General features: G+C 42.1%; 1 protein-coding gene across 1 annotated transcript in view; it reads left to right on the top strand.

Moving 5' to 3' along the window:
• Positions 1 to 16,054, top strand: part of LOC126484887 (zinc finger protein ush) — a 32,566-nt gene extending 16,512 nt beyond the window's left edge. The window contains exons 5-8 of the mRNA XM_050108485.1: positions 27 to 479; positions 6,967 to 7,026; positions 7,057 to 7,245; positions 11,305 to 16,054. Of these exons, the coding sequence (XP_049964442.1) occupies positions 27 to 479; positions 6,967 to 7,026; positions 7,057 to 7,245; positions 11,305 to 12,039 (1,437 nt within the window). The 3' untranslated portion in view covers positions 12,040 to 16,054. The remainder of the gene's footprint in view (positions 1 to 26; positions 480 to 6,966; positions 7,027 to 7,056; positions 7,246 to 11,304) is intronic.
• Positions 16,055 to 21,824: the final 5,770 nt, after the last annotated feature.

Here is a 21,824-nt window from a genome sequence, read left to right as displayed (position 1 = left end):
TGCTGCCGCTGCTCATGGCGGCCGAGCTGCCCGCGCTGCCGCCGCACGTGCTCGTCAAGCAGGGCGTCTCCAAGTGTCGCGAGTGCAACATCGTCTTTTGCAAGCACGAGAACTATGTGGCGCATAAGCGCCACTACTGCTCGGCGCGCCTCGAGGGCGGCGGCGCGGGCGCGTCGGCGGCGGCGGCGGGCTCCGGCGAGGAGGCGGGCGTGCCTGGCGCGGCCGGCCCCTCTTCGGCGCAGTCCCCGCCCGGGGGCGGCTCCCCCACCGGGGGCGGGCCCGGCAGCCCCCGCGGCGCCGCCCAGCAGCCGCTGCCCCACAAGACGCTGCTGCAGTTCATCTGCGGAGCCTGCGGCATCAAATTCACCTCCCTCGACAACCTGAACGCGCACCAGGCCTACTACTGCCCCAAGCGCGCAGAGCTGCCTGCCGCCAAGCCGCCTGAAGACAAGTTGGGCCGCAAGTGCCCCAAGTGCAAGGTGAGTCGGCGCTCGTCTCCTGCTCACCTCATACCAGCAGGGCTGCGCGAAAAAACCCGGAAGTCGGTTGCTGCTACTTTATAGATTCGTTACGCAACATGTTATTCTTGGCCGCCCCTCTGGGCTCATCCTGTTCGCCACTGTGGACGCCAGAATCAGTTTCCAGTATGTGAGAGGCAGGATCTCTTTTCCAGCCTGGAGGTAATGAGTCGGACTTTCTGGAATCCTCCGAAAATGGCTGTGGTATTGGTTTATCACATATTTTTCGAGGGAAGATAACTTTTTCCTCCGCCTCTCATTGTTTTCCAGCAGCTCGTGGAAATTTTCATCTGCTGTCTATAGTCGAGTCACTTGCGGTAACTGTATCTGTACATTTGGGCTAATGTCAGGCGCTAGAGTAAGGGCTTTGATACGGATTTCCTCAATAGATACATTAATTCACGAGGAACGTTTGTATATACAGGATGACTCAAAAACGATTTTACAAATTTGCAGTGATATAGAAATTTATTGAGATAACTTACAGAACATGTAGACGTGTCTTTTTATTGCAAATAACCTAAAATTTGACATAAAAGTGTCAAGAGCCATGTTGGTTCGACGTAACTACCTTTCATGAAAATTTAAGAAACCTCTAGCTGTAGAACGGACATGGAATTTTTCGAGCTCTAGTTCCTCGAAGAACGAAATTAGCTGTTCGTAATTCTAGAAAATGGCTTTCAGTGAACTTTTTCCACAACACTCCCTGACAGGGCAAAACGGCCAAAGAGATACAGGATCAATAAAGCTGGCGCCTTAAGCAGCGCGTATACGCCCAAATTTTGCTAGTCGTTTGGGGGATCTGCGAAAAAACTGGTTATTTCTTTCACATTTAAGTCTGTCGTCATGGTTTTATTCTGCGCTACCTCTTGGGTTTCATGGTTCAAAGAATAGGCCAAAAAGTAAACATACAGAACTCTGATTTTTGCTTGCTACGGTGAAAAATCGCCGGTGATATTTGCCGCTCGGTCAGTAGCAGTACATTTGCATGACTTGATAGCTAGAAAAAATCGAGTGAGAACATCTGTTAAAACGGTAATCAATACTCGAACTACAGTAGATTTAGTATTATAGAAACCAAAACATAATTCATTAACTTCAAAATTATCTCCACTGACACATCTAAACAAAATAAACTTGCTCGTCTTGAGAGACACCGCTAGTTTTATCTAGGACTCTGTATCTCAAAATGAACAAAAATGGACTTTTACCGCTATTCAAAAAAGCCCTTCAACTGTAGTAGTTAAGGTACGGCATCCGTCTTCATCATAAACAACAGTTATAAACAACAGTTACAGAGTAAAGAGGCTGTCGTAGTGCTCTGAAGCAGACAGACATTATTATTAACAAAATGAGGAAAAAGGTAGATTGCTACTGACGATAAAGATCACACGTTAAGTTTCAGTCAGGCTCAACGAAAAGACTGTTACACATTTAGCTTTCGGCCAAAGCCTTATTCAGAAAAGGACATTTCCCTAAGTCACTTCAGGCAAATGCCAGGGTGGTTTCTTTTAAAAGGGCACGGCCGACTTCCTTCCTCATCCTTCTCTGTTCCGATGGGACCGATGACCTCGCTGCTTGGTTCCTTCCTCCAAATCAACCAACCATTCCCCGTTGAAGCAAACAGAAGGCGATTCACCATAGTGCGTCCTCTTCTATTACGCAGTTGTTTAGACCATAGAACCAACATACCAATGTGTGTGTTCCGTGATTTCTTGAAGGCGAATGCTTTCACGGGAGCTAATGGCCCTGTTGGGCACATTAAACAACAATTCGTCTAGTTTCGCCAAACGAGTTCATTGCCGATTTCATTCCCATCCTCCTGTAACTGAGCCAACTCCATTCTGTTGCATCCTAAAAACGTAGCGTTTCTTCCTTTTTATGTGCTCTCTTTCAGTACCATATCTTATGCAACAATAAAAAAAGTTTGTTAGAGTAGTAAGTTTTCACCGAGAAGTAACACTACGGTTGATTTAGTAGTATGTGGCACAAGTCTCCTTCCTTTTCTCCCCTTCAAAAATGGTTCAAATGGTTCTGAGCACTATGGGACTTAACATCTGAGGTCATCAGTCGCCTGGAACTTAGAACTACTTAAACCTAACTAACCCAAGGACATCACACACAGCCATGCCCGAGGCAGGATTCTCCCCTTCCTAAATAATTCTTCTTCTTCAGAAATCCGGCTAATCGCCTTTAGATTTTAAGTAGTTGATAATGCTGTCAGCAATGAGAATCCTGTTTACACTAAGAGTGCCTACAGAGTATGATGATTTTATCATATGGCAAGGAGAACAGAAGCCACAAACAAAATTTGTATCCTTCCCATTGGCACAGTGCACACCAAGCGAGGTTGCGCAGTGGTTAAGGCACTGTACTCGCTTTCGGGAGAACAGTTGTTGAAGTCCAATCCGTATATCCAGATTTAGACTCTTTGCGGTTTCCCTAAATCGCTAAAGGCACATTCCAGGACAGTTCCTTTGAAAAGAACAAAGCCGATTCTTTCTTAAATCCGAGTTTGTGCTCCATCTCTAATAATCTCGTGGATGGGACGCTAAATTTTAAACTTCCTTCCTGCCTTCCACAAAGGCCTTGTGGCAAAGCTGTCTTACACTGTCGGAACCCTTCTTTCAGAAATGTAAGAAGGAATGATGTCACATATCTTGCCCGATAAATTTGCAAAATATGTGCCAATTAAGATTTTTTAAAGAGAAACGCATGTTATTTCGTGTCTCTCAGATCTAGCATTTTGAAGATCTAACTATAGGCTATAAAAGAGAGGAAGACGAAGATTTTGCGATGTGCGGATGACAGCAGAGGGGTTGTGGGGCAACCGTACCGTAGAAATGCTTAAACGGACCAGAGATGCTCACAGCTGGCAGAAGCTAGCTGCGTCAGGTACCCGCCGTCACGCGCACTTGTCGACACGCTAAATTTTAGCTGCGCGTGTAGCGCTCACGGCGCAGGTCAGCAAATAACGCAGCAGTGCGAACTGAGCCACCGAAGAGTGCAGACTCGTTTTTCCAGAGTCGGCTTCTGCAAACCTCGGACCACGTGAGTCGAGCCCAATGCGAGCTGCCCACCGCCGCGCACTGAAGTTTCCTTGGCCCTCCCCGTTCGTTTTCGCTTTCGTTTCGAAGCGCCCGTGAAGTGCACGGCGCATCGCGCTCTCGAAGAAAGTTCGCTTCTTTCCGGACAAGCGTCCACTGTTGTCCCGCGGTCACGCAATGGGCCGACTCGCTTGTCCCTGAGGGGTGTGTACTCTCCAGGACACTGTTCGCGTAGGACTGTAATGGAAATAGCATTACCGCGATGGCCAGTTAATAGATATTGCAGACATTTCATTTGTCGAGTGTTCCGTTACTCTTTCGTGTTAAAATAAGTGTGTTTATGCAAGCATGCACTTTATCAATTCCTGTCACCACACCGTCACCGTAGCCTCTTCCCTGAGCATTGTGCGTGAGTGCGGCAGTAGTGCCTGTCACTGCACGACTGACATCGTAACACATAGTGTCACGAACCCTCCCAAGAAAGCCACGTGCAGTGACGAGCGCTTTGGCGGCCGCGCAAGGCAGGAAACAAAGGATGAGTCGAGAAGTGGTGATGTATCTAGAGATTCAACCGCGAATTAAAGCAGCTAAATAATTACAGATATGAAGGAAACCTGGTAATAATAATTCCCTACATACAGAGGAAGCGAGATCTCTAAAAGGATCTGCGAATTAAGGAATTGTTCAAAATGGCGGTGGCCGTTAAAAAGCTTCAAGTATTGAGGTGCCCACGAATACAGGACATCCTGCCGTCCCAACGGTCGAGGCTGCACTAGGTTAGGAAACTTCTGGGACAAGGAGGAAACGGCCAGGTCTATGGCCCTGCAACTGACAGATAGCCGCTTGACCATCCAGCAGGTTGGCACCGGAACTGCATTTTTCAGCCGTGGACACACAAGTGTGAGGTGCCGGCCAACTAACAAAAACCTTGAGCATCGCCGATGCAGCCCCACTCTGCAGCGTCTTCTTAGGAGGTTCCCTGGCTGCCGTCTCGCCCCTGACCGCCTATTGTCCATAGCTACGCTCCGCAATGCGACGGTAAAGTTTAACGGTTCGTGACTTCGGGTATGATGCTAGGATTCGATCGCCGTTTAGGTCGTTTGGTGATCGCGAGTATTTCACTATGCTACGAGAGAGCAGCAGAGTAAAGTTCACCGAATTCTGCCCCCTCTCCTTCCCCCCCTCCCCCCCCCCCCCCAACTCCCCTTTGCTGCCGAAACCTAATACTCAGGGTTCAGTATTCTTCTGAAGTGTTCACAGCTGAATTTTTGTAGCTATAAGTGAATGTTGTTTCTATATGTCGTTCTGTAAAAGTGTCTATGTCAGTGGAGGCTCCCCTCACTCAAGCATCCGTTGTTCTGTATTAATTTCAGAATATATCTGTTTGTACTAATTTCTAAATATTTTATTTGTGTTTCCCCAGTACCCATTCAAATCAGTGGCTCCCTGTAAGCTGGGTCGCAGTCCTTGCTTTCCCACGGTCTGATACTGGGCAGAATAATAACACGAGACACGATGTCTGTTTTTATCGCACACTAACTGGGCCAAGCTGCCTTCATTCAGGTCGCTTGGGATACGAAAACCGTGGCAGTCAGTTTAGGTGTGGTAGCGCAAGATGTAAGCGGCGAAACCACGCGTTTCTGCTTGACTGGTGACCCGACTTGATTTGAACACGCAACCTTCTGATACGTTCTCCCACTAGTTCTACTCACTCCAATTTCGTCCTTAATGAAGCAGTATGTTATTACGATAAAAAATTAGACACCTGCAGCAAAATGAGATATCTATACACTGCAAACAATTTATGGTGTGTGATGAAAGGTACTCCGTGTGTCACTATCATTTCCTTTACCTGCTCCTTTCTAATATGATGCACGGAGAAAAAACCCTCTCCGTGGCATCTGATTTCTCGGATTTTTCAGTCTTGGTGATGTAACGAGATGTCTGCCTTATTGCTCTGTGACTGACCTACACTGGAGAGCCAAAGAAACTGGTACACCTGTCTAATATCGTGTATGACGCCAGCGAGCACGCACAAGTGCCGCAACAGGACTTGCCATGAACTCGAGTAATGTTTGAAGAAGTAGTGCTGGAGGGAACTGACACCATGAATCCTGCAGGACTGTCCATAAACCCGTAAGAGTACGAGGGGATGGAGATCTCTTCTGAACAGCACATTGCAAGGCATCCCAAACATGTTCAATAATGTTCCTGTCTGGAAAGTTTGGTGGCCGGCGGAGTGTTTTAACTCAGAAGAGTGTTCCAGGAATCACTCTGTAGCAATGCTGGGCGCATGCGTTGCCCACGTCGGTCGTAATGCACAATGGACTTTAATGGATGCAGGTTCAAATGGTGCAAATGGCTCTGAGCACTATGGGACTTAACTTCTGAGGTCATGAGTCCCCTAGAAGTTAGAACTACTTATCCCTAACTAACCTAAGGACATCACACACACCCATGCCCGAGGCAGGATTCGAACCTGCGAGCGTAACGGTCGCGCGGTCCCAGACTGTAGCGCCTAGAATCGCTCGGCCACCCCGGCCGGCTGGATGCAGGTGATCGCACAAAATGCTTACGTATGTGTCGTATATAAGAGTCGTATCTAGACGTATTAGGGGTCCCGTATCACTCCAACTGCACACGCCCTACACCATTACAGAGCCTCCACCAGATTGAACAGTCCCCTGCTGATATGCAGGGTCCATGGATTTATGAAGTTGTCTCCATACCTGTTCACGTCCATCCGCTCGATACAATTTGAAACGAGACTCGTCCGACCAGGCAACATATTTCCAGTCATCAAGAATACACGTGTGGGCCTTCGGCTCCGAAAGCCCATACCGAGGATGGTTCGCACGCTGACACTTGTTGACGGCCCAGCATTGAAATCTGCAGCAATTTGCGGAAGGGCTACACTTCCGTCACATTGAACGATTGTCTTCAGTCGTCGTTGGTTCCATCTTTGCATCATCTTTTTCCGGCTGCATGGAAGTCGGAGATTTGATATTTTACCGGACTTCTGATATTCACGCTACATGCGTGAATCGGTCGTACAGGAAAATCCCCACTTCATTGCTCCCTGGGAGATGCTGTGTCTCATCGCTCGTGCGCCGATTATAACACCACGTTCAAACTCACTTAAATCTTGATAACGAACCTTTGTAGCAGCAGTAACCGATCTAACATTTGCGCCAGGCACTTGTTGTCTTATATAAATGTTGTCGACCGCAGCCCGTCTTCCACCTATTTACATGTTTCTGTATTTGAATTGGCGCTTCGGCGTATGAATACATTCTCGGAATTTCGAGAGAACCCTCTCCGCGCTGCAGAACGACTCCCTCGCAGCGTCTGCAGCTTAGTGGCTCACGTTCAGTCAGAAAGCGTCTCTGGTGTTGGCACAGGTGCTGGTGCCGGCAGAGCAGGTGGGGACGCACCAGTGCTGCGGCAGCGGCGCGGGGGCGGCCGGCGCGGGCGGTGGCGGGGGCGGCGCCGGCGCGGGCTGGAAGTGCCCCTGCTGCGAGGTGGTGAGCCCGACGGCGAGCGCCGCCCAGCGCCACATGGACACACACAGCGGCGTGCGCGCCTTCCGCTGCACCATCTGCCGCTACAAGGGCAACACGCTGCGCGGCATGCGAACCCACATCCGCATGCACTTCGAGAAGAGGACAGCCGACCTGCAGGTACGTCTGCTGCTAAACTGAACAACCGGCAAAAAGTACATTTAATACCATTACCGGTTTCGCCAACTGAGATCTTTGCTTATTGGGAAATGAGTGATATCTTTGCTTAGTGGACGGTCCTTGCATTGTAAACAGAAACATCGAATTTAAAACCCAGATCCGAGATTGCATCTGACACGAGCAATATTATGATGTGTTTGTCTGCCTCAGGCATGATGACTAAAGTAAGACGACACGCATACCTCTGGGACGTACGTAAGTACACTACTGGACATTAAAATTGCTACACCAAGAAGAAATGCAGATGATAAACGGGTATTCATTGGAGAAATATATTATACTAGAACTGACATGTGATTACATTTTCACGCAGTTTGGATGTATAGATCCTGAGAAATCAGTACCCAGAACAACCACCTCTGGCCGTAATAACGGCCTTGATACGCCTGGGCATTGAGTCAAACGGAGCTTGGATGGCGTGTACAGGTACAGCTGCCCATGCAGCTTCAACACGATACCACAGTTCATCAAGAGTAGTGACTGGCGTATTGTGACGAGCCAGTTGCTCGGCCACCATTGACCAGACGTTTTCAGTTGGTGACAGATCTGGAGAATGTGCTGGCCAGGGCAGCAGTTGAACATTTTGTGTATCCAGAAAGGCCCGTACAGGACCTGCAACATGCGGTCGTGCATTATCCTGCTGAAATGTAGGGTTTCGTAGGGATCGAATGAAGGGTGGAGCCACGGGTCGTAACACATCTGAAATGTAACGTCCACTGTTCAAAGAGTCGTCATTGCGAACAAGTGGTGACCGAGACGTGTAGCCAATGGCACTCCATACTATCACCCCGAGTTATACGCCAGTATGGCGATGACGAATACACGCTTCCAATGTGCGTTCACTGCGATGTCGGCAAACACGGATGAGACCATCACGATGCTGTAAACAGAACCTGGATTCATCCGAAAAAATGACGTTTTGCCATTTGTGCACCCAGGTTCATCGTTGAGTACACCATCGCAGGTGCTCCAGTCTGTGATGCAGCGTCAAGGCTAACCGCAGCCATAGTCTCTGAGCTGATAGTCCGTGCTGCTGCAAACGTCGTCGAACTGTTCGTGCAGATGGTTGTTGTCTTGCAAACGTCCCCATCTGTTGACCCAGGGATCGAGACGTGGCTGCACGATCCGTTACAGCCATGAGGATAAGATGCCTGTCATCTCGACTGCTAGTGATACGAGGCCGTTGGGATCCAGCACGGCGTTCCGTATTACCCTCCTGAACCCACCGACTCCATATTCTGCTAACAGTCATTGGATCTCGACAAACGCGAGCAGCAATGTCGCGATGCGATAAACCGCAATCGCGATAGGCTACAATCCGACCTTTATCGAAGTCGGAAACGTGATGGTGCGCATTTCTCCTCCTTACACGAGGCATCACAAAAACGTTTCACCAGGCAACGCCTGTTAGCTGCTGTTTGTGTATGAGAAATCGGTTGGAAACTTTCCTCATGTCAGCACGTTGTAGGTGTCGCCACCGGCGCCAACCTTGTGCGAATGCTCTGAGAAGCTAATCATTTGCGCATCACAGCATCTTCTTCCTATCGCTTAAATTTCGCGTCTCTAGCACGTCATCTTCGTGTTGTAGCAATTTTAATGGCCAGTAGTGTAGATATTAAAGTTTCACTTTGTAACTTACCAAAGACAGGCACATCAGCATGTTTTTGTTGTCCACAAGACGTATGAAGTGGTGCTAAATATTAAAATATTCTTGTACAGTGCGGGGGCGGACGGTATGCTGCTGACAAATAAATTACTGTAATTGGTAAAGTTACCTTTCTGAAGATGGGCTTCATGCCTGAAAGCAGTGATGACATTAAAATATTTTTTTAAAGTATTTGTGGCTGGTTGCGTCATTCAACAACCATTTCTTTGTGTCAAACTAGCTGCCTACAGCAGCTGCGGTGGAACAGACTAAATACCGTATCGAGCTTGAGCTGTTCCATCTCGCCTCTTCCTTTACTCTCTGCGCCATCACCTCTTTGTTCCCTTCACTTTATGGCCCCCCTCTCTGTGTCGAATATCAATACGGTAAAGTTAATCTCAAATGTGATCAGGAAATAAAAGTGTATCTAAATTTTTCGTTTACATTATGCAAAATTCCGGCTCGGCTCCACTTGTTTTACTGAACCAGAACCGTTTAGAACCTACAAGGGATTTTTCAAGTGGCTTCAGAGAAATATACACAAGTGAAATATACCATAAAGAAGGTCATTATAACCTTTGATTATCGGAAAGCAACATATGCACACTTGGTTTAAGATGAAATAACAACACCACAACTCACGTGATGTTCAATACTAAAAACGAGTCACCTGTAGTACATTGAAAGGAGATGAACACCAAGCTAATTTCAAACAGTCCACTCTTCATGTAAGCATACATCATGTTATATTTCATATCGGTACACCCAAAGTGTGAAATTAAATCTAAAAATATTTTATTGATAATAGACTCGTAAAACATGAAATAAACCGATAAATATTGTTAAGGTAAAAAATAATCCGAAAATTTACGTTCGCTTGTAGGCAACTGTTATTGTCGAGGTAAAGTAAGCATATAAATGTAGAGCTATTTCACCTGTGTAACGTAAAAGTTGTGACTAACTGTGAGGAACTGAAGAAACGATAGAGTGAAAAGTTGTTTTTTCTATGTGCACGGCTATCTAAAGAATTGTGAACTACCTAAAAACTGATGCAGAAGCACTCGAATCTGTTAGAAATAAATACTAAAGCGTTTTTTTAAATGTAAGTAGTGACTGGTCATTTTAATTTCTCTCTTCAGCAACACAGAGCGCGCAAGAATTGCAGTTATAATATTCGATGCATGGTGGAAGTGATCAAAATTAAATATTTCAAATTAAAGTAGGGTCACAAAGGCATATTGACATTATTCTCGCATGACGAGGTTTCAGGTTCATTCAGTATCACTGTTCAAGGCTACCTGGAGGAAATATGTGATGACAGGTGCAGCTTTACGGTGTAACGTCCAGTCGTCGACAGAGCACAAGCTCGCATTGGGGAAGGATAACGAATGCATCGTTTTCAAAGGAGTCATCTCTGCGTTTTCCTAATACAATTTTGACAATGGGCAAGGTTTACATTTTGGATTGCTTAAAAACGGTTGCTGTTGACATTGGGTAAAAATCGTTTAAACTTTGAACGGAAGTCTGTTGCTAGGGTGCATTTGTTTATAAATTGATCTTTTGGTGAAACGTTTGAGTTCAGCTACTTACGCTATTCGGGTTACCGCAAATTTTGGCGATAAATATATCAGTAAATTAGCCTACTACCCCTCTTTCATTCACTGCTTTCATATGTCATCACATTTTGCGATAATTAATTATCAAGAGAAAAAGTATTCATTGCACAAAAGCGTGTAGTCTGAATAGTAGCTGGGGCCCACACAAACCCACCCTGCAGACATTTGTTTAAGGAGCTAGGGATAATCACAGTACCGATAATCACAGTATCTTCACAATACATATATTCACTTATAAAATTTGTTATTAATAACCCATCACAATTCAGAAATAATAGCAAAGTGTATAGCTACAGCACTAGTAGAAAATAAGATCTTCACTATTCTGTGTTAAATCCGGCTCTGACACAGAAATGAGTGAACTGTGCTGCCACAAAAGTCTTTAGTCATTTACCAAATGGCATAAAAAGTCCGATAGATAGCTAACCAGCATTTAAAAACAAATTAAAAGAACTTTTAAATAACAGCTCCTTCTACTCAATATATGAATTTTTAGATACGAAGTAGTAGTTGTTAAAAAGATCGTGTACAGAAACCTTATGTTAAACTGACACGTTCTACAGCATTATGAAATGTCGTGTTCATGATCTATGGATCAAGTTTTAGTGTAATGTAATGTAATACCTCGAAAAGAATGTTCAAATTAATTTTTAGTAGTAAAAAAGAAAAATGGTAATTTTTTTTTTATTTGATCACCTCCTGCTCCGCTTAACTGACTGGCTGTATTGTTTGACGCAGGAGGAGAATTACATCACGTGCATCACTGGAGAGGACGCGGTGCACCAGCCGCAGCAACCGCAGCCGGGGGCGGCGCCGGCGCCAGCTCCCACCCCCGCTTCGGCGCCCGCCCCCGCGCCCACCTCTGCCACGGACGCTTACCCCGAGTCACCCAGCGACGGCGGCGACTCGGGCCGCATCGACAAACTGCACTTCTGCGACGCTTGCAGCTACAACTCCTCCTACAAGGGCAACGTGGTGCGCCACTGCAAGCTGGTGCACAGCGGCCGGGCAGGCGTCGGCGTCGCGACTGCCGACGACGCCGCCTCGTCGTCGTCTTCGTCGTCGTCGTCGTCCTGCTCCTCCGCGGCGGACCGCAAGTCCGGCGGCGCGACGGCAGACGCGGCCGTGGCGGCCACGACGGTGGCGGCGGCCGCCGCGACGCCGAGGGCGGGCGCGGACGCCGACGCGTCGGTGGTGAAGCGCGAGCCCGCAGAGGGCGAGGGCGCCGTGTCCGCCGTCAAGACGGAGCCCGGCGCCGACGACGCCGCCGCCGAGGACGCCGCCGCCGGCGCGCCGGCCGAGGAGCACGGCGCCGCCGCCGAGGTCAACCTGGCCAGGCCCAAGTACTGCAAGTCGTGCGACATCTCCTTCCAGTACCTCTCCACCTTCATCGCGCACAAGAAGTACTACTGCTCCAGCCACGCGGCCGAAAACTCCGCCAACAACAGGACGACGGAGGCGTCCGTTCTGTAGGGAGGTCGCGAAATCTCATCCAAAACACCTGTTACGTCGTCCTCGTAACAATTCTCGTGTAATTATTTATTCGTAAGTTGTGTGGATTTGTCACACTGTGATGACATCTGTAGATTTACGTCGTTGTTGGAAATCGTGTTCGTGTACATGTTCTGTAGTAATCTATTTTAACTGCCGGTGACTGTGGTGCCGTACAGACAGACAGGGTTCTGACACGTGTGAGAAATATTGTCGTACGTTAAATGTTTTGCATACATATATATATATATATATATATTGTTTAGTACAAATAATTTTTTAAAATATTCTCATTAGTCAAATCTGATACACGTGCACAAGGCAACTAAAAACTATCTCAGCGAGCGCTCTTTTAATTTTTATTCTCATTAGATGATTCATAATTTTCATAATGTCTTCCTTCAGTTAACTTTCGATTTTAGAACTTGCCGGCTCCGTGATAGATTTATGCTCTTGTTAATACTATTAAGACGTGAAGTTCTGTGATATAAATGAAATACAGAATAAACAGAATGTAAAATTAAAGTTACACAAGTCTGCGTCACTGGCAGATATTGGTGAAACAATTTCGGATGAGGACATACGTATGTACTGTGCATAAATGAAAATTTGCCCCCTCATGTTTTAATATGAAACATGGATTTTTTTTAGATCCTTAGATTCATACAATACTTGAATCTCTCTGTTATAGTGGTTTAGAACAAAGTAACCAATAATGTATTTTAACTGGGAATATTCCCCTCATAGCAGCCTGACAACAAATAATGTAAAGAAACAAATTCCTCTCACACTAGGTAAGAAAATAGAGACACTCTCTCTTCCTCATGGAATCCCTAATAATAAATGTGAGATTGTTAATATACATATAAAGTTTATCACTACTGTGAAACTTATGGTATAAGATGTTGTCTTGCTGATTCAAGAACAGCTCTCATCATAACATAAACCTCTAAGACTACCTATAACAAATGAAATGATTTTCAGAAGCAAGAAAACGTATTTATGGGGAGTAAAACACACTATGAAAGTTTCTCTCTTATTTACACATTCATGTTAGGAACTGGCTTTTGTCTTACAACTTAACTGGGAAACAATTAACATTGTCAGATATGATAGTACAGAGAATAATACCAAATCAATCTCTAAAATGAGACAGTGGGACATTAGTGCCTCACTTACTCTCAATTTTGCTTCTGCCAGTAAAACTAAGCAATTATCATACTTCCCACAATATTAAAATATGGCCAAATATAATTCACAGTGAAACTGAACATCTACAGTAAGTTCAGTACAGCCGAAGCAGACCTAATTTATCATCTACATGCATTATAAAAGCAATCCACAGCTCTTGTAAGTTTCAACAATCCTTGTCATACACCATATCTATAACATAATTCCTTCTGTAATAGCACTGGTATGTTTTAGGATGATTAATACTCTATTCCAATGATACTTCTCTTCTGCCAATGATAAATTTAACTGTATTTGGTATGCCAAAATAACACTCAGTTTTAATGTTCATTATTTCAAAGAATTTTTTGAGATATTCCTACAAGCTACCATTTACAGTGACAATAATCTCTTGGGCCATGAACTTATATTTGGAAACACAAAGCATACTTGTGCCTTTGCACTGTATATATGTAAGTAAAACATCCCTGGTTTTGTTTTATAACTCTTAAATACATAAGTGCTATACCTAGGAGGGCTGGGAGAACTCACTGAAACGAAAATTTCAATACTAAAGTGACACTATTTGGACACATTGAAAACAATGAAAATGAATCTCTTGCGGACAATATGCTAGTGTGGAAGTTTCATTTATTACAATTTAACAATTTTATATTGTCTTAACAGATCAAATGAAATATTGTTATAATGAGGCCAGTGAATATTTACAGGAGATAAAGCACTAGTAACTCTAAATTACAGGCACTTTACTGTTGCAGCACAAGTATATTAAATGACTCTGAGATGACCGATCTTAAGCCTATGCTACCAAATTTTCTGCAGTAATGAATGTAGTAGATCTGATGCAGTATGAGTGAAATTTTCACAACTGTAATCAATGCTACTGAAGAAAATTTTTAAACTACGCAAGACTGATAAAGAAAAAGCTTTTACCACAGCACATCAGCAAATATTTTTTCTCCAGAAAAGAATGATTTAGAAGCCTCTTAATGATTAAGCAAATGTCACACAATTTAACAACTATCTTCAGAAGGTTTTTTTGTCTTTTTTTTAAGATAGCAGTTATCGCAAATGGAAATACTACATTGCAAGAGTGACAAGAAGATAGACATCTCTTTAGTTTTTCAACATTCTTTCCATATTGACTAATCCAATTCTCAACCACTTTTCTCTCTCAGTGCAACAAATTTACAAATATCTTGTTATGACTACACAGTATATAATGCTATAGTTAGCGGAAATAACTGGCAGAAAATGCAATGAAGCAGTAGAGGTACAGATCACTGGCCAAAATGCCGGTTAAATACAGCTATCAGAAACACAAAAGAGCATATTTCAGTTTTCACTCCCATCGCATTTCTGTTGTAATTTGAAGAGGAAAATACTTGACTGCCAGATTCTTTAAGTCAACATTATCTATGATTGATTGAGAAGCTATGAGTAAAAGTGTATGTCATAGTCCATTCTAGAATCTCAGGCTTAAAATATGTGAAAAATCATCTGTAATGTGAGCACTAAAAACAGCAATAATCATTACAAGCATAAGGCAAACAAAAATTAGTTCCAAATGTAAACTCAAAAAAAGTCTTTCTTTTCTTACTTAGATACATCTGACAGATCTTAAAGCCAGTGTGTCTTAGAAAGTGAATGTTCACCAAGTATAATATTCAAAAATTTACAGCATACAAATCTGGTTTTAATGCTGAATTCAGTACCAAAGGCAACAGGATAATCAGAAATTTTTCTGTGTTGAAAAAAACATAAACACAGAACAGTGGCATAAAAATTTATAATTCCACTTACCAAATCAGCAAATCATAAATGATTTTATGTCTACTATGCCTGATAAGGTTCACACAAATTACCTGATTCATAAAACCTTGGTAATTAAATTAATTCATTTTATTGATTGTATAGGTAGTTAACCTGTGTCACTGTTGTTGATCAGATGTTATCTTAAATCACACTACCTACAAGCTGTTGTCTTCCATTACAAATAGTTCATGATGTCATTAAATGTAACTAAATATTTTTACTTTGTATTGTTATTATAAATTTATGTTGTTTCTAGAAACGAAGCTAATCTCTCTTGCATGTATTTCACATCATTTACATTAATGCCTTATCACAAGCATATTCCTCAAAGACTCATGCAAATAACAAGAGAAAAATATTAAGATATACATCTATGATCTATACCTAAATTCAACAATGAATTTTGGAGTTCATTTGACTGCATTGAGGGTGATATCTCAGATCTATCTGTGTAGAATATAGAAAATTTTTCCATATTATTTGACATAAACTTATATGTGTACACTTATCGTGAAACTGTGAGGATTATTACATGTGAATGAATGAAATTGAAGCTATTATAATAGAGATTTGTTTTAAAAGGAATGAATATTGTATCTGTAGAATGAGATGTTTTGTAGGTTATATATGTCGTTGTGCATGTGTGGCGTATATTTGTTCTAGATTGTGTAAATGCTGCCCCCTTGTTAATGTAACATTATCCCCTTGCCAAAGGTTTATATGAGTTGAAAAATATATGAATTGAAAAAAACACACCTTTGACTGTAAGCTTTGAATCTTTTTGACTTTTTATATTTTGTGGATAACCTTCAACATAGTAGCTGTATAGTATGATAGCTCTGTGTAAAGTTACTGTTTGTAAATGAAAATGTGTTAAAAACTGTTGGTGCTACATAGGAATTATAGTATCCAATGCAGCTCGCACTCATGCTGCCAGTCATTGCGAGGATAAATCAGCCATACCCGGAGACAATAAATTATTTATTTGTAACCTCTGTACTGATTTCTGTACAAAATCCCATCAACATTTTCTCCTTTATATAATATTCACCCAATATAAATTAAAAATCTATTTTCAGAGAAAAATCCTGAAGTTAAATGAAGGACTACAATACTATTGTAAGACACAGGAAGTTACGAAACTGAGTAACCTGCAGTACACTGTAAACTTGTTTCATTATTTTCGGCAAGAACATTCAGCATTGTTACAATTGTAAACTTGGTGAATACTGCTGAAAGAATATAAGGATGAATGCTATTAAGATGTTTAGTAAAACTGACTTCAAACATTAAATTGTTAAAAGACTATGTTATAAATAAGAAGAAACATCTCTCTCTACTGTAGTCAAGTAAGTGCATCTGTCTTACAATGGCAAATATGGCAGGATGGGAAATGTCAAATTTACAGTAGTATTGTAACAGAACTGTTACGAGTATGATGCAACAATAACAGAGCATCTCAGTAAACTATAGAAATTACTACTACTTGGTAATCATTCAACATAAGTTGAAAGTAAAAAAAATTTTGTTTCTGGACATCTAAGAAAAGCTGCAAACAGTTGGCGCTGACGAGAAACCTGTATAGAAACTTTAAGGAAATTCCAACAGAATAGTTCATAATTGTTTGATAAAATTTAGACATATATTATAAATTCGAAAATGTACTTTTGGATTTCTCATTACTTCTGCTGGTTTTCATAAATCAAGTAAAATCAGGAAATCGAAACTTAAAACTTACATTTCAAATGTGATGAAATTTATCCAAAACCGAGAATTCTAGTTACATTGTAAATAGAACATGAAAACATATTTTGAGGCAAATAATTTGTTTTCATACTTCTTGTACACCAATGAGCCAGAACATAATGACCACCTTCTCATTGGCATATTAGTCCACCAGCAGCTGTCTGCTGAGCGCAGATTTGATACGTCGTTGGTAGATTTCCGGAGGTCGTGGCACCAGATGTTTAAGTCAATCTCATAAATTATGGGCCAGTGGACTGTGTGTGTGGAGCTTGTGCCCAACAGCATCCCACGACGAAGACTGTTTTCAACATCTTTCACGTGTCACATATCGACACAGAAACCCTGTAAGTAAATACATTTCGTTTTTCTTATTGTTCAATGGTTTTGTACATAAAAGAGTTTTGCTTCTGCAACAAACAATAGAAACTAAATTTCACATGATTATTTACTCCAGATTCTGAGACCTTAGTTGGTATCTATCTACAGTTCATCGTTTAGTTTAGAAGAGGTGATCCTCCCAACAGCAGATTTTCAGATCTACGACTCCCATGGATATATTTATCCTGTAGTATAAATAACATGCAAAAAACTTGGAGTGGCGTTTGTTCGTTTGTCTCTCAAAATAAAAACGACAGCATTATTGAGAACCACTGCATCAGTAGGTTTGTTGAAGCAGCTGCCAGAAAGCTACTTAAACCGTCAGAAAACTGGAGGTACTGCACATGCATAACAATCTACATTTTTCTAGTTGCTGGAATTCTTATCACTGCTTGAACGCATGTCCTGTCTGTTTTGTTGCTCCGTCACCTGTAGCGATAGTTGTCAACCCTAAATTTATTCTTACATTTTGGATTCTATCGCTCCAAAACTAAAATGCCTTATTTGGAAGTTTTCATATTATAATCTGCATATTAAGAAAATGTCATACCTAGATAAACTAATGCTTCAAATATCTGTCAAAAGGACGACGTTTGTGTGTAAGTTGTTGCAGTTAAAATCAGAAATTCGATGTCCTTATATAAACGTGTTATCTACATACATCTCTGTTAACAGTATCGAATCAAGAAATTTTTTAAATCTTGTACATCACGAATCATATGCTTACATTTATATACAGTCATAAAATACCTCCAGAAAGCATGTACAAGTACACCGTTCTAGAAGAGCGGAAATGTGTTGCATGTATTTTATTTGCGTTGGCAAGTTTTATATTTGAATAGTTTGATGAAAACAGCTATTTTTTATAAAGGCAATGTTTCTGTTGTATGAACATAATGATTCGTTTTCTGTCATGTACTTTGAACGTCGGCATTTTTTTGTTGTTGCTCCCAATGGATTTAGATAATCTCAGTATGCAGACACTGTTAGGATATGAAATAGGCGAATACTGGAAAAAGAGATATTCTATCTATACCTGTTGGCCCCCTGCTGTTCGTTGTTGTTTTCTGAGTGACAACGTCTCAGCTAGGTGGAGAGAACATGTATTATGCTATTAAACCATATACATTACAGTGTCAGTCTCTGGTGTCATGTTGTGTTATACACTAAATCACTCGGAAATCTTCTTCCTAAATATTATAGTTCAGGAAAACGGTTCTACGAAATATCAAGGTCAGATTAATCTGTTGCCGTATTAAAATTTCGACATTCCTATATTACGTCATTCAATTATGAAAAGCACCAACAGTGACCAAGTCTGGAGTTATTTTCGATCTTTTACTTGTGTTTGCTAACGAAACCAAAGGAAAAGTCAAGTGTGAGGTGTATAAGGGTATAAAAAATTTATCATAAGTATCAACCAAGGAAAATAAATTACAATGATAATAGAACGGTGCCATCTATAATTTACCAAAGAATGAGATTCTGTAAATCTAAGACGTAAACAATACAAATTAAGAAACGATGTGAAGCCTAAAGATGGTACCAGACGTGTCGAAACATGTCTTTTGATCGAAAAACATTGTGTTTTTCCGAAGACAGATTTCTAAAAGAAACCATTTATTTTGCTAAAGCTGTCAATGTGTTTGAAACAATATATTTTATTCCATACTCTGATAAAATTCGCCTGCTTAGTCACCTTTAAGCGATAATTTACATATGTTCACACGTATGGCAGTAAGAGGTCTTACATTATTATGTCATAAAAGAGTCAAGAATCACCAAATACTCCAAGAGAATTGGAATTTCATAAACGATACTAAAAACAATAGTTTGGCTTAAAGTGCACATTTGTAGCCAGATTCACACCGAAGTACCTGATATTAAGCTATTCAGAGTGGTTTTACGGATGCCAATTTCCTTGAAGTATACTCTCATGTTTGGTTGGTTTATTGTGTATGTGAAATGCTTCTGCCATAAATATGAGGAAATGAAAATATACACTTGAAACGGAGCTAACAGTTGAAACTAGCAAACAGTGTAGAATGAAACACTTTATTTTAAATAAATTGATTGTCTCAGCAGAAAAGAACAGTTCATTGTAGTTCATTAATAATTAGCAAGCTGACAAAAATCCCTTACGTTCTGCAAGACGATTAATACTTGATCTGCTAATGATGTGAAATCAAACAAACTAAGAACATGTTATTTTAGTCTTCCACAATTGCGTTAATGTATTTTAAATCACCTGATAGCTTTTGGCCACAGAAACCTGTTTCGTTTTCAGTGATCTGCGAGCTGCACAAGAAGCTAAAAAAAAAAGTAACATGGGTCACGTGGAAACTAGCCCCAGACAGCTATGTGCATGTGCGAATCTTGCAAATTGGCAACACCAGAAAAATTTCGAAATTTCTTGGGGCAAATTCTGGGTGCACGTTGCTACTTGCTGCTGAAATAACTGACAGCCACACTCCATGTAGCCGCAATCGGAATAAAGAGCTGCTTAACCGCAACTTCAGCTCAGTCACTGCATATAAGCATGCTGGCAGCTGCTTCAACGAACCTTGGGTTGCCCCTTCATGCAGGACATCACAGCGCAATTTTTAAAAATACGCACTTGTGCAGCTTCCAGAGTGTCTGCTTGGGGTCTCGTCCGTGACATGCTCAGCTGCTGGGAAGCGACGTCAAAATGATGTGTCACTCAATGCGACCGTAGCAGTCGACATCTTTGGAGAGGCCATATTGAATTCATCTCATCTCGTTGTTTTTGCATCCTAACTTATTATTATGGCAGTATGCCGTTACAAGGCAATGACGCATTGAATATTTATCACCAACACATCACTCTTGGTGTAATTGCGTTTGTTATAATTAAACGTCACTTACTAATGCATCAGCAGGAAAAAGCCTTCAAGGCATTGTGGTCTTGTGGCTAGAGACGTCGAGTTACAGAGTGGAGGGAAGCAAGTCTCCGTTCCTCTAAATCCTGCTTTTTTTCATTTTAGCGGCTGTAACAAATTCTGGGATTTTCTTATTAACATAATGCAAGTATTTTCTGCAATATTAGATATTATTCACATACAAGAGCACGCTCTCTCAGGAATGGGTTCAAATGGTTCAAATGGCTCTGAGCACTATGGGACTTAACATTTATGGTCATCAGTCCCCTAGAACTTAGAACTACTTAAACCTAACTAACCTAAGGACATCACACAACACCCAGTCATCGCGAGGCAGAGGAAATTCCTGACCACGCCGGGATCTCTCAGGAATGAGTTTCTTCGAATTCCTGCCTTACGTGTGGTTGAAAAACGAAAGATGAAATTTCTGCGACTGAAACGACCGGCAAAAATTTGTATTCTTGCTTGTCATAAATGTTTGGCCGCTTTCTCCGATATATGTCGCGATTTCCGTGGATGTGGTTGGGCAGGAACCTAAGTGCTACGTTTAAATTTTTGTGAGTGAAAACAGCACGAATAACATTTACCTTCTCCCTTGTTACAAATATGTAGCTGTTTTTTCCAGGAAACAGTTCTGAGCGTCCACTCACCCATGGGAGAAGTAGGTGTCAGTGCCGTGGTCGGCTTACTCAAAATGTGCAGCTGCACACTTACACTTCATTTTCACGTCAGTTCCAAGTACGCTGAGAGTGTCACGAATGCAACCTATTTGCTTGATACACCCACTCATAGTGTGCCGAGACTCACATCTTAACTAGGTGCACATTCATGATTTAGTTCTCCAGTTCGCGCGGGAGGAGGGAGGGGGAGGAGGGGGGGGAGAAGGGATGTAGGGGTCAGGCTCACTGTCTCTCCTACCCCCCTCCCCTCCCTCCTAAATATCATTTGCTACCATCCCCAATTTTAATGTCCACACATCTATGGTTTTAATAATTGTAAAAAATACATAAAATACTTTAATATATTAATTAACTTATATCAGTGTTATATGCGTCGATTTAGCATGACGTCCAAGAAATTGCAATTACCAGAAAGACAGCATCTGAAAAGCAAACGTTTGAAATTTTGAGAAACATGTGTTACGCAATTAATTTAAGGACTATGACAGCAACAAATTACCACAACATTTACTCGTCAGAAATTACACAACATAAAATCGAAGTTTACATTCCACATTAACAAGCGAACACTGTTTCTTTTAGTAGTTTCCACCTATGTTCTGTAAGTCAACTTTCCGTCTCTCTTTCTCTCTCTCTCTCTCTCTCTCACTCACTCACTCTCGCTTTAAGGCACTCACTTTCCCATTCTGTCTCCCCACAGCCATTCGCCATTTCTTCATGCGGACTGACGAAGCGTGTCAGGTTTGCTATTGAATCAGGAACAGCCTGCATGCATATGTGCATGTTTACCTGGTTAGAAAGCTGCCGTTCAGCACGTAAACGCATCCACATGCACAGGCCGTCACCTAAGTAACTGAAATGTATCCTAGTAATGTCCTGAACCCCTTGATATTTTCGAGATTCTTATTTTCATGCTACTGTATTATCCGAAAGTTAGCTGTGAAAGTTAGATAATGATATACGTAAACATATAAACGGTTTTACCAAATTGGTTTTGACAGTGGGGCGTCATGACCTCTATGACCCGCACTTGGATCAGCACCTGACCACAACCAGC

This window comes from Schistocerca serialis, chromosome 6, assembly GCF_023864345.2.
Source record: "Schistocerca serialis cubense isolate TAMUIC-IGC-003099 chromosome 6, iqSchSeri2.2, whole genome shotgun sequence".
NCBI classification, from domain to species: Eukaryota; Metazoa; Arthropoda; class Insecta; order Orthoptera; family Acrididae; genus Schistocerca; species Schistocerca serialis.
Note: the sequence above shows the minus strand (reverse complement) of the source record. Positions and strands in the feature narration are given on the sequence as shown.